Genomic DNA, 13,477 nt, shown 5'->3' on the forward strand with positions numbered 1-13,477 from the left:
GCAAATACTCATGACAAGGCTACACTAAATGTAAAACCCCAGAGATCTAGGACCCTGAGAGAACAGAGGAATAAAACAAATGGATAAGCAGTGGCACAAGGCAAGCAGCGGACAACACACATTTGGGATCTTTTTTCTACTAAAAATCGGTATGAAAGGATATTCTGGATAAGAGGATTTAACTATCTCTGGTGTGTCTGTGGGTGGTCAGTTTGTTACTGTTGGAAACACAAATGAAAACAGAGCTTGCAAGAATGGATTTCAGGCAATACCCACATCTGTCATGCCTGAAAGGGATATTTAGAAATTTACTGAAGAGGACATCTTAGAGAAACTTGGCTAGTAAAGTCATAATAATGTGATTTTAAGCTAGACCAGGCAGCAGGGTCTTGTGCATTTCTAAAGGAGTAAGCCAATTACATTCTCTCTTAAGTATAAATAGATAAACCTGGGCAAACAGAAATATCTTTCAGAGTGCAGATTTCTGTCTTCAAATATTTGAGGCTGTGCATACTTTCCAGAGGAAACCTTAACACACTAATTAAAATGCAGGCGTTGTCTCCAATTAGGGTGACCAGATAGCAAGTGTGAAAAATCAGGACAGAGGGTGGGGTACTAGGCACCTATGTAAGAAAAAGCCCCAAAGATGGGGACTGTCCCTATAAAATTGGGACATCTGGTCACCCTATCTGGAAAAGTAAACTGCTAGCGAATTAAAGATGCACACTTTTTAAAAAGAAAATGAGTCAAACTTCTTTGCACAAACAACATTAACATACAATGTGGGTGTTCTTGGAAATGACATCACTGTGTAGGTTATGTGTTACTGAGTTATAAGGAGATGTGTGATATTTTTGGGCCTTGCATTTGAATTGGTTATGCTCCAGAATCCCCTCTCCTCCCTCTATATTTTGGTCCTTGAATCCCTCCCCTGTTGATTAAATCTATATTTGGGCCCTAACTTTCAGAAAGTGGAGGCCAGAGGACCTTGTGTGGGTGCTTTTGTCAGCCTGCTCTGCATATGAAATTAACAGAAATGCACATACAAAGCAAGAACTTGTGGCATGGGCACTTGGGTAACTGCACATGCCATTATCACATGGCGTTCAGGCCTTTATCACCTGGCTGCCCTCCTTACTTAGGTAGTAGAACCAAGGGGAAGAAGCGATTATAAATGTGAATTAAATAGTTATTTATCTAGAAGGCCCTTTAAAATTTGCTTTTGGAACTGTCCTGCCTCTGCTCTCAGCCTGAGGAAACCTAGAGCTGCCGTCACCTCAGGGCAGCTGAGTAGGGGGCATCTCCCTCTCCTGTCATGCTCTGATCTTTGGCAGCCCTGAGATGCCTGCCTGCATCCCATCTGAGATCTTGCCCATTCAGTGGGCTGTGGACCGGGGGCAGTGGCCATGGCTTCACGGGGGATGCGGTAGCAGACAGGCTTTGCTCCTTTCTTTCTGGTGCCAGGCCTGCATGGGGCTCTCAGTGAGGCACAGGTGCCAGCAGTTGCTAGGGAGGGGAACAGACAGGGCATCAGGGCCTGGCAGAGAAGAAAACTAATGGGATGAGGGGCAGACTTGCTCTATCAGTGATTCCTGCTCTTTTCCCCAGTACCCCTGACTCCTGCCACTATCCTGGTCCCCATTGGCTCCCAGCAGCCCAAACTATCCTTGGGTACCCCACCCCACAAACCCTCCTGGTTTCTGGGGTGTATGGGGAATAGGCTTCTGTCTCCCACACACCTGCTGCTACTCGCCAGGGGGAATCGTGTGAGGGGGAAATCAGGGACTCCCTCCCCCACATCCATGGAAAAACAACCCACGCGAAGCAGCTGAGAGTATGGCATCTACATCAGCCTGCCCTCCCTAACCTCCTACTCAGCTCTAGCTCCTTCCCCCTGAGGGTCACGTCTCTCTGGCCCTCTTTGAGGGACAGCCCATCCCCACCTTTAACTCTGCTCTCTTATGTGGACCTTCTGCTGGAAATCCCTCCTATCAACTAATCAGCCTTAAGACAGGTGAGGTTTTCCCACAGCTCTCAGGAAACTCTATCTGTAATTGGCTTCCTCTGCGCTATGAGAAATCCCACCCAATGGCACAGGCTAACGGGCATGGTTTTTTTTCCCCTAAAATGTTTCAGTCTTGCCTTCAGTTCCCCTCCATGTTAATCAGGTAGGGGGACTTACTTGGCCTTGGTGTAAGCTTCTCATGCTCCAAGCCCTCTCTTGCAGCTCCTGGCACTGGGGTCTTCCACCTTCTGCTGCCTGTGGGCTGCGCTTTCCCTAATGCTCCCCACCAACCTTTCCTGACTTCAGGACCCTATGAAAGTCAGCTGGAAAATGGCTGCCTGCACCCATCTTCGCCTTTTGTATTCCCCTCTCGCAACTGGGGAAGAGGGACATGGAGCAAGAAGACAGAAGCACATACAAGAGGAGCCTGTGGAGTGACCCCTTCCAGTGGGGTTTCTGGGCTATGGGATCTGATTTGCTGGCTGGATCTGGTTTAGTTGGAACCTTCTTCCCTTCCTCTGCGAGGTGCTGGCCCCCCTCTGGATAAAGCTGCCCTTTCAGAGGCTGACTGACCTGACTGTGCAACCTGTAGGCCCTTTTAGCCCTATATATTTGTTGCGTCTGCTCCTTCCTCCTCTCCTCCATCCCCAAGGCTGTGGCATAGATCATAATAATCTAGCAGGAAACATGTCCTGACATGCCTGCTGTGTTTAAAACGGTCTCAAGCCATCCCTGGGGGACATCCAGGGAACAGCAGAGCCACCTACCCTTGCCTGTCGCAGAGGTGTTTATCTCATCCCTCAGTAGGGATTCGATCCCTCCTGCCCGCCTCTCTGGCTGGAGCTGCCATTTCACCTGCTCAGTGACATGACCCCCAACCTTGGGCGTCTCTCGGATTCCTCCTCTTGGATTCCTTTTGCGAGGCAGCTCACTTTTCTGTAAGTCTTGCGCTGACGGCGTTTGCAGCAGCCATTCAACATTCACACTGATAATATTTTTCTCTCTCTTCTTTTATCGCTCCTAAATTTGCAGCCCTGAGTTTGACCCGAGGGCTCTCGGTGGCAGGCCGGTCTTTCTCCCTCTCCCCTAGAAGCTGCTGACATCTAAACTGGATAGGCAATGTGCTCAGAGCCAGTTGTCAGTAGCTGGGAAAGATGACACTGTATCTGGCTGGAACAAGGCAAGCGGAGCCTTCCCACGCCTTGTCGGTCCATTGAAAGTTGGAATTGGCAGAAAAGACATCAAAGCAGGTGTGAGAATGCCACGGCAGGACTTGCCAACGACTCCTCTGTTCATGTCTGCGATGCCAGGAGCCAGGGCAGGGGAGAGATGAAAAGCACAGGCTATTTAATATTCCCTCCCCTCATGAAAGCAACACGTCCCTTGTTTCTGAAGAGCTTGTCCTGTGCCATAGCGGCAGCTGTTAGAGGTTGTGGTGGCATTAGCCTCTTTGCGCCACGAGTTAGCAGCACTTGGCAGGCTGACAGTTACATTGTACCATACATAAATGTGTACCTTGCATTGATCTGCCAGCGCCTACCCTGCTAAGGTGTGTGGCCTGATCATTTACCCCCCCTACCCCTTCCTGCCTCCAGAGGAGCGCCTCTCTGGGAATTCCCTCCTGAACCCCTTCTCTTCTCCTCTTTCCCAGGCACCCCTGCAGCTCCGCTTCTCCCACGTCCCCTCTTCGCCTCCCCCAAACACCGCCAGCCCTGTATTGCTCACACACTGTGGTGGGGAAGAGCTTGTGCTAAACAGGTTCCTTACTTCTGCAGACTGGCACCCAAGCTAAAATACAGCCAGCAGCTCTCGGCTCGGGATTCAGGAGAGCCCTGCATGAGGGGTGACCTTTTGAACTCTCCAGCTATATCCAGCACCCTTAAATAACAACAGCAGCTGCTCCACACTGTCCCCCAGAGGACGTTAAACCCCCCACCTCCTCTCCTACCAGCGTTTCCAGACCACTCCTTATCAGTGACTTGCTGCAGCATCCGCTCCCCACAGCTCTACCAGACTCTTGCTGCCCAAGAACCCACCATCCTCAGTGACTGCTCCTATTACCTGTAGATCCTCTCTTTGGGAGCAGTTTCCACAGATACCTTTCCCCAGAGATACTCCACCCTTCCTGGCCTTCCCGTGGTCCTGTCTTCTTGCAGCTCCCATATATACCTCCCTCTCTTCCACTCCATGCAGTGTCTTCCTGCACATGCTCCTGGCTCCCCAAACCCCTCCCAGGAGCTGAGTAAATACGTGAGGACAGTCATAGGAGTGAGTGACCCCTGCCACCGAGCCACTGCCAGCTTCAGTAAAAACCTAGGGAAAGTCCGGGGAAATAACGTCGTTCAACTGGAGATCAGGATGAACAGCTGCACGGTATTACATACCTTTACTGAAAATACCTAAAAGACCCCGTAGACTTTTAAAAGCATGAATATTCAGAGTCAGCTTCCTACTGAAAAACAAACAAACACAATGGTTCTGTGTCCCTTGCAGTGAGTATTGCCACTATATTGCCAAACAAGAGGACTCCTATTTTTTTTTTTTTTAAAGTTTGCCTAAAAATAATAAATCAGTCCTTGGGAAAATTCAGGGCCAAATTTAGTGGGAGTGTAAATGATGGGCCAAGGTATGCCATGGATGTAAATGCTAAGACTAGTGAAACTTGCACTGACCCAGCATTCTGTAGGTGAACCATGTAGCTTAATTTTTAAGCGGAAGTGGGTCACTACAGGAATTGTAGCAGGAAAAACCACCACTAGGAAAGTTAAGACAAAGTAAGTGGTAGAAGAAAAGGGCTGATTCTTTATATGTTTCTGGCAGCTATTTTCCTGCCACACATCTTTGGAAGCAGCCTTGACAACTCATCAACTCATTGTGAGCCTCATGGTATTTGGTATTCTTAAAGCCCCAGTTTCTGGGGTCATGTGAGACTCTCGGCTTTCTTTCCTTAGAAAATATGTTTTTAGCCCTCATGGCAGTGCAGCACAGGTAACTGGAAAACATAGGTAAACATAATAACCCATTAAAAAAAATTTAAGCCTATCTGATGATTTTTGGTGGCCTGCCTCATGGGTTTTGAACAGCCAAGTCATCTAATACTGTACAAGTAACACTTATTTTGTACACTGCTCACTGCCAAACGGGTGCACACTACACTACCCTTACCTCTTACACCAGTGTTTCCATTGCTATTGAATTTGGCCCAACACCCTGCGAAACAACAAAGGAAATTTAATATTAAACCAACTTTCTAATGACATTAAGGGCTGGAGAAACTCCAGCTTAGAATTAATGTTTACTCACCCTATTATGCCTAGAGCATGTTTAGGGTCTCAAAGCAATAACATGGGTCTTATTCTTGGCTCTGCTGATGCAAAGGGGTAATAGACCTAATCAATCTGGCCACCTGGGGATTCCCTTGGTGTGTCAATCCACTCACAGTCTCTGCCATGGGGTGGGAGCAGCTACAGGGAAAGAGTGTGCCTGCAACAGCTCTGCATTTCTACTAGTCCTGGCTGCCAGACAGCCCTCTGGGCTGTAGGGAGTTGAGTGTAAATTGGAGCAGTCCTAAGGAGGCTGAACCAGTCCCCACGGACTCCTGGGGTTGTGGAACCACAACGTTGGCATAATAGCAAGTTTGTCCTCGCCCACTCTGGGTTCTGTACTAAGCATAGCTCAGCTGTATGTTCTGCAACAGTGACCCACATTGTGGTGAATTCAGGATGGCGCTGAAATGATAAACTCTTGAATTCCCTTCTCTGTCAGTGCAAGTCACGCCCCTATTGCGTTATTATATCGGGGCTGTAAGAAAGAGCGGTTATGACGCATTGTGTCACAGATCAATGTAATGGCTCTGTCAGTCTGTCGGGCCAGTCTCTTCATATGTATTACACAATAAAATATAATGGCTCCAAAGGAGGCATTAAAATCAGTCAAGTAATCACAACGCACCTTCTTAATAAGACTCTCCAGGAGAGCTGTGCACTCTGAATGTTTGGAAAGGAAGTGTTTGATAGTACAGGTAATTATTATTATTGTTTGGTGTATGCATTTGGTAAGCAATGAAAGTAGGATCTTTTTTATGCCAGAAATGATTAAAACGCATCGTGTTACAACGAAGGTGTTCTTACATATTATCGTATGTACTGTATTACTTAGGCGCCGTGCACTTAAAGTGAAGGTTTCAGCTTTAACTTCCAATATGCTTGGTTTTTTGTAGGCTTAAGTCAGAGCCTTAATGTTATCAAAGTAGTATTTAGTGGTGTAGTGAGTATATAAAATGCTGTTTAAAAAATAATTACATATAGCTCAAGACGGGAAAAAGCAGTACATTCCTGTAAACAGCCACTTAAGATGTGGGCAATAAATAAATGACTGTAATAAATAATTTGTCATGTCAGAGCTTAAGCGTTTGGTAGGATGTTGAAGGAGTGGAGGGTATTCTTTTTCCATTGCGTTCTGAGGTACCTTCAAAATGATTGCGGGTTAGAAGAGGAGATTTTACTGAGCATTGGGGCAAGCTTTTGGAAAGCTTATGCAAGTGTATGGGACTCGTCACCTTCCCGCCCTCCCTTTGTATTCCCCCCTCCTTACCCCCGAAAAGACACTCTCACAAATATATGTTGCTTTCTAACTTGTGAAATTAAATAGACGTCCTTAAATCTGTGGACTGACTTTATGGATTATTTCTAGCAAATCTGTGGAAGAATGAGCCCTGAGAGTAAAGGGTCAGTAAATGCAATTAAAGGGTCTCTAATTTCCCATTGGCTACTGCAAGTAAAGTGTTTTGTCTTTCCACATACACTGGTAGTCCTCTTGTGTCATACTTTTCTGCCCATTCTTTTCTTTTCAAACATGCCCTCCTTGTGGTGAAAAGGAGTTTTTCTTTATTTATATATATAATGTAAAAAATATCAGATGTGCTGGCATTTAAATGCTACTCCAGTTGTTCAGAGATCGTGGGCTAGTATAGCAATTCATTGTAGCTTGTAATAGAGGTAATGTCACTTTAAGACATGTGATACTTTACAGAGCAGGGATGTATTGAAATAGACTACCGGTACTTACAGCATTGTATAGCAATCCTGCTTTCTACATACAGCTGCTTTACTCTGCATTGAATGCACTGTAGTGAGGCTGCTCTGTCATTAAACATAAACTGATCCTCATCTTTAAGTACACTGGAAGCTGCAAATTATCTCAAGATCACTTCAAAGGTCTCATCAAGCAGAAGGTGACGTTAGGAGATGATTTAAAGGTGAAAATGACAAGGTTTCCACCCCTCAAACCTTGGCCACTTTTCTGACAACACAGTCTGAGAGCTCTGATGTCTTCTTTACTCTGGGAATAGGATTGGTAACGAAAAAGAGAATTTTTTTTTTAATCCTGATAAAGAAGATTATTGGGAAGCTATTTAAAATCCCTTATTGTGGTACAGATGGATTTTAAAAAGTGTTAGATCTTTCCAATGAACACTAATAGAGTACTCTGCTCTTGGTTGGATTACTCAGGTAAGGAGCTTCTTTAGGATTTAAGATTCAGAAAGCAGATCTTGAACTCATCTGATAATAACTGGAGGAATACTCGCTGTTGTGTGTGTGTGTGTATATATATATATGTATATTAGCAAGATGCCCTCTTTGCATAAAAACAGTGTGTTCGACAGCAGTTGTAGTGAGCTGACTAACAAGTACATGAAGAAATGAAATGCTAGTAAGGAAGGAATGTTGGGGCTTGAACAAAGTTAATTAAAATAACGTAGTTTGAGGAAGGATGGAAAAGATGTAGTAGTCTAAGAGTGAAAATGTGGTGGGGGGGAGGGATTTCAAAGTCATCTATTCAGTGTGATTAAGAATATGATCCCTGGACACATTTAAAAAAATAAATAAGAGCTATTGGGAGACTGTAGAAGTTTGGCTTTGCTTCACTGTTTGGCTAGGATTTTAAAGTTCAGGTTAAATAAGAGCACTTTATGCTTGAAATATCAATGCATGTTAGAGTCACCTTTCCCTTTTATGTCATCGTATGAAAGCCTGGGAGCCCCAGAAATGACTAAAAAAGCATTAATTTCTGAAGACACGGGAGGTCCATTGTGAGCTATCTGTTTGGAGGGGGTTGAATCCATGTTGCACTATTACTCAATCCGAAAACAAAGGAGGGAAAGTATACAAAAGTAAACAGTAGGAAGGAAAACTAATTATATGCTGAGTAGTGCATCAGATACACAGAACAGGGAAACAAACAGCCTCATGGTGAGGAAAATAATGTTTTGCTATTTTGCAGTTAATTATACTTGTCAGTTTATTTGGGGGATTTTCGGCCATTAGTCTTTAAAACAATCCTCAAATACCATGCTTATTTATTAAAATAACAAAAATGATCTGTGCATATATTTTATTGACACGTAAGCATCCCTATTATTTTTAATAGTGTGTATTTCCCCAATAAAGAAATCCTGCTGATAGGTCATTTTTTGGATTTTACATTGGTCGCCTCGATCTTTCCTAAATATTCAGTGTGAAGAGAAGATTTTTAGCTTTAAAGTCTTCCATCCTCAGTGAACATGATGTTCTGCTGATTGGATTATTAGATAGAAAGTGGCATCATGTTATTGGCTGAATAAGGAGAATGCCTGAAGTTTGATTAATTTGGCAATATGAAATGCAGCAGAAGGTGTTATTAAAGAAACTGGACGATATGTAGCGTAGCTGAGCCTTGCAAATTCTACAATCCTTGCAGGTATTGAGAAGGAGCTGTTAAAGTCACAAAGTCTGAGAAAATTTAACCTATTAGTATAATAATAAATGTATGGAAATATCCACCACCTATAATATATCAAGTAGTCAAGTGTGCCAGCATTGGGAGACAGAGAAAGAAGTACACCATTCCTTTTCAGCAAGAGTCTGTCTTTAAATTTTGACACACTCTACCTTATGAAAAGATCAAACCTCCTATTTGCAACATATAAAATTCAGTCTGCCCTTACTATTATTGTTTATGAGCATAGGCCAAACAAAAGGAAGCTGATTTTATCTGGGGACTAGAACACAATTCTGAGAAACAATTACTTTGTTTAGCAGACAGCATTCATTGCAATTAAAAATTAATGTGCACAGAAGTCAAAAACAATAATCCGTTACCTAGTGGGTAGGTATTTGCCTTGCAGCCTTGGGGATGGAGGATGCTTAAAATGCATCTCAGATATCTGATAATGTTGTATGACTATCTGTAATGTATTTAAAGTAGTTTTGATACTGTCTGAGGAGCTCATTTTTTTTGGATAGTACTGTAATTTCCCCCCCTGGTAAGTTAAATTGCAGAACAGAGTGAGAATATTTCCCTGGCTTCTATTTATGTTGTTTTTCTTCAAGTACTTGGATCATTATAGTTTCATTTGTGCCACTGAATTATTAAAGTTACCAAGTCTCCCGTGCTGACATCTCTTTACCTCAACTCTCCTTGTTTTTGACACGACCTTTGTCATAGAACCGTTGCAACCTGCAAGGAGGCGGGGGCGGGAGGATCAGAGGGTGGGAGAGGAAAGAAACAAAGACATTATAAAGGTAAAAATACTGTTGTAATCACTGCTAAATACTGTGTGTGCTCTAAGGCTATATATAATAATGCCTGTCTAATATTTCATTTAGAGAATGGCAATGGTCTCTGCAATGTCTTGGGTCCTGTATTTGTGGATAAGTGCCTGTGCAATGCTGCTCTGTCAGGGGTCTCTTCATCACACTTTCCAGCAGCATCACCTGCACAGACCAGGTAGGACCAATCAGCTACAGGATGTTGTAAGATTACAGGCACTCTATCCGTGCACTTGTCTGCCTTGATAAATGGTTGAATAATCATAAAAGTCCCATGTTGTTATTGAACATTTATGAGTTGTTTGTCTACGTATCTCAGAGTATCTTTCTGCTCAGCCTAATGTATGCCTGTTTGGTATTGGTATATGCCTCCTGTTAACATCCTTTTCTAACACCTTCTCAACTCAGAAGGCTGATCACGGGAAACCCATTTTAGATAAGAATTTAATTTCTCTGTTTATTTATTTATTTTTCTGTGTAATAACAGAATAAGTTTTGTCCCCCAGAAGAAATCCTGGTGGCAGAGCTTTGTGTAACTTTATTTGCTGTATCTATGCCAGTCTGGGCACAAATTGTACACTTGCACTGGTAAGAGCCAACTTCTGATAATAGCTGAGCCTTTTCACTCTTCCTGAGGTCAGTGGGATGGACTGGGTCTAGATGAGAGCAGAATTTGGCCTGGAAGTTTTAATCTTACTGATGACCATGAGGTTGCAAAGGTGCAACTCTGAGTAGAATTCAGGCCTGGGTTTCAGTGGGGCTGGATGGGTGTTACTGAGAGCAAGTTTTAGTTTCTTTGTTTATGGAACGGAAAAGTCAACTGATTTTCACTGACACATCAGAGACTCTATATAAATATTTTCTTTACTTTGATATTCTTCAAACAGAAATTGCTGTTGTTAATTTTCAACGGTAATTACTTTGTGAACCACGTATCATATGCAAAATGTTGAAGAAATGGCATATTAAAGCTCATTATTACCAATAAGTTAGAAACGAGAGAACCTCATGTTGTAATTTCACATACTCTGAACCCAAGGAAAGGAGTGAAAGTTCTTCCCAAGAGAATTAGAGATGAAACAGAGACTATTAGCTGGTAATTACACGTTATTTAATTTGCAGAAGCAGGTAGATCAAAGCAGAATTAGAATAAGGCTAATATTTTCAAAAGTGATAGGGCTTAGCCTCCTAAATCACTTAGGCACATTTGAATAAAATTGCCCTTAATCTTTAGCGGGTCTAATATGCTGAAACATTTTTTCCCCAATTGTTTTCACTGCCCAAAAGTGATAGGGTTTTTTTTTTTTTTTTGGATATCTTCTTGCCTTCTCTCAATAATGTAACATAAAATAAGTATAATCATAGCCTGGAGGGGAATGGTTCTAAAAATTTGACTCACAGGCTTTATCTAATGAACAACTATTATGTGTTTTGTGTTGGCTTTAGTAGCCGGCATTTTAAAGTTAGGGAATACATCCCGTTTTGGTTGTTCTTTTTTTGGAATACACAGAGAAATGCCCATTAAAACACAACAGTGAAATCACCATTGGTGATCTGAGACTGTCCCCTGGCTAAACAAACAAACAAACAAACTACTTGCATAAATAGGTAAAAGGAAAATGTAATCTCATTTTGTAAAATCTGTTGAAACAAGAGACATTATGAGAAAAAATGAGAGCCTGGCCGATCCAGAGGTTTGCCACATTTGCCTAAGCTTGAAAAATCACTTCTTTTATGAAGCAAGAACAGTCACACACTGAATGCATACCAAGTATTGGGGAAATGTGGAAAATGACAAATCTTTCACTCAGAGCTGTGATACAGATATAGTGAAGGTTTTACAGCTGCCTCATCACCTGCTTAGGAACCTCAGAGATTTTCCTCTTGCGAGCCTTTCTCAGGCAGCTACTCCGCACCCTGCATGAGTAAGATTGATGGTGTTCTGATCCCAGGCAGCCAATTTCAGTCTCTCAAGAAATAATCCAGTACATTGACAGATGAGTGGAATTTGACATGGTGTTCACCTCTGATTCAGATTGTTCTGCACCTGGAAAGTACCAGCTAGGGAGGGTCCTTTAGAGGAAACAGAGATTCTGGGCGATTTCTACTGTCAGAACATGAAATCAGGACAATGTTTTTATAAGGCCATGAATTTTCAATCTGCTTACTGAATGCAATAGGTTTGTACATAAAAGGGATGGAAATATGTTAACTAGAAAACGGACTGATTTTAATGTATTCAGCTATCCCTAAGCTCTTCCTAGTTATAATATTAGAAATGTGTTTGTTAGTCACTGTACAAGTAAGATTAAAACATTCAGCCAAATAAGGATTAATAAAAATGATGCAGATGAACCAATGTACAATTTCAGTCATTTAATATTTGCATATATGGAATTTTGAGTCATGGCAAAAATAGCTGTAGTCAATAGCAGGTTCAGCATACGTTTTCTCATTTTGTGGGATTACATGGATATTAGTCTGATACTTAATTTAAGAGACATTCTGAACAATTAAAAACTCAATAGTAGAACTACTTTAGTATAGGCGATAATTAAAAGAGACAGATTCCCCCCTGTCTTGTGCCTCTTGTACTTGATGAATGCAAGAGTATCCATTAAATACAAGTACATGCAGTGTTAAAAAAACAAATTCTTATTTAGTGGATTTAGCCGAATAAACTTGAATTTAACTGAATGGATATATGTATTGAAAGTATCTGTTTCTAATGCCAAGGTTAATTCAGTAATGAAACACCATGGATTTCTGGCATGAGTCATTGAAAGGTGAATTTATCAAGTACAGTAGTCCTTTTTTTCTAAAACTTTCTTAAACATTGTACATTTGCCAGAAGCTGGGAATGGGCGACAGGGGATGGATCACTTGATGATTCCCTGTTCTGTTCATTCCCTCTGAAGCACCTGCCATTGGCCACTATCAGAAGACAGGAATCTGGGCTAGATGGACCTTTGGTCTGACCCAGTATGGCCGTTCTTATGTTCTTATGTTCTAATGCTTTCACTGAAATATATAGTTCTATAATTCATCATTTTGGTAACCTATAGATGACTTGGCAGAAGGTACAAAATTGCAAACCATTTTATGTGACAGAATTTGTAAGTGACTGTAGCTTTATTTTCTGTGAAATAGTGGCTGAAGGGCACATATAGGATACATTAAATATTAATATGGGTATAACATTGGGCATAACATATTGCACATGTACATGGATTGTTGTCACATTAACCCAAATGTATTAGTGAATATTCTTTTAAAATGAAATAGGTCGGGTGTGTGCATTGAGTTTTTCCTTCCTCTTCACAAAGACTCAAAGGACAAAGTCTTCATTTGGTGTAAATTGACATAGCTCCAATGAGGGCCAGCTCCAGGCACCAGCGAAGAAAGCAGGTGCCTGGGGGGCCAATGGAAAGGGGCGGCACATCCGGGTCTTCGGCGGCAATTCGGCGGCGGGTCCCTCAGTCCCCCTCGGACCAAAGGACTCGCCGCTGAATTGCCGCTGACGAATGAAGTGGTATGGTAGAGCTGCTGCTGAAATGCCGCCGGTCTCGGTTTTATCGTTCTTTTTTTTTTTTTTTTTCCCTGCTTTGCCGCTTGGGGCAGCAAAAAAACTGAAGCCGGCCCTGGCGCCAATGCCATATAATTCTCTTTAGGTAATATTGTCTTCTGCAGATCCTTATATAAATATATTTCATTTTCAAGAAAATTATATTATACAAAGTGCGTATGAAAACATGCATAGGATATAACTTTAGGAAGAACCAATCAATGTTCTCTGAGTACTTAGTTTGGTTTGGATTTAATAAAACACAATGAGAACAATTCCACATTGGCCATTTTAGACTCTAGGATACATACAGTTGTA

General features: G+C 42.3%; 1 protein-coding gene across 4 annotated transcripts in view; it reads left to right on the forward strand.

Annotated features, from left to right (window-relative positions):
- The first annotated feature begins 7,038 nt into the window (after positions 1 to 7,038).
- Positions 7,039 to 13,477, forward strand: part of TAFA1 (TAFA chemokine like family member 1) — a 353,183-nt gene continuing 346,744 nt past the window's right edge. Inside the window, exons 1-2 of one of the 4 annotated variants that reach the window (XM_065550707.1) lie at positions 7,039 to 7,515; positions 9,652 to 9,772. In XM_065550707.1, the coding sequence (XP_065406779.1) occupies positions 9,655 to 9,772 (118 nt within the window). In that variant the 5' untranslated portion in view covers positions 7,039 to 7,515; positions 9,652 to 9,654. The remainder of the gene's footprint in view (positions 7,516 to 9,651; positions 9,773 to 13,477) is intronic. The other 3 variants (XM_005297814.4, XM_005297813.3, XM_005297812.5) reach the window with 3 other exon arrangements.

The sequence above is a fragment of the Chrysemys picta genome, chromosome 7 (assembly GCF_011386835.1).
Source record: "Chrysemys picta bellii isolate R12L10 chromosome 7, ASM1138683v2, whole genome shotgun sequence".
In the NCBI taxonomy this organism is placed as follows: domain Eukaryota; kingdom Metazoa; phylum Chordata; order Testudines; family Emydidae; genus Chrysemys; species Chrysemys picta.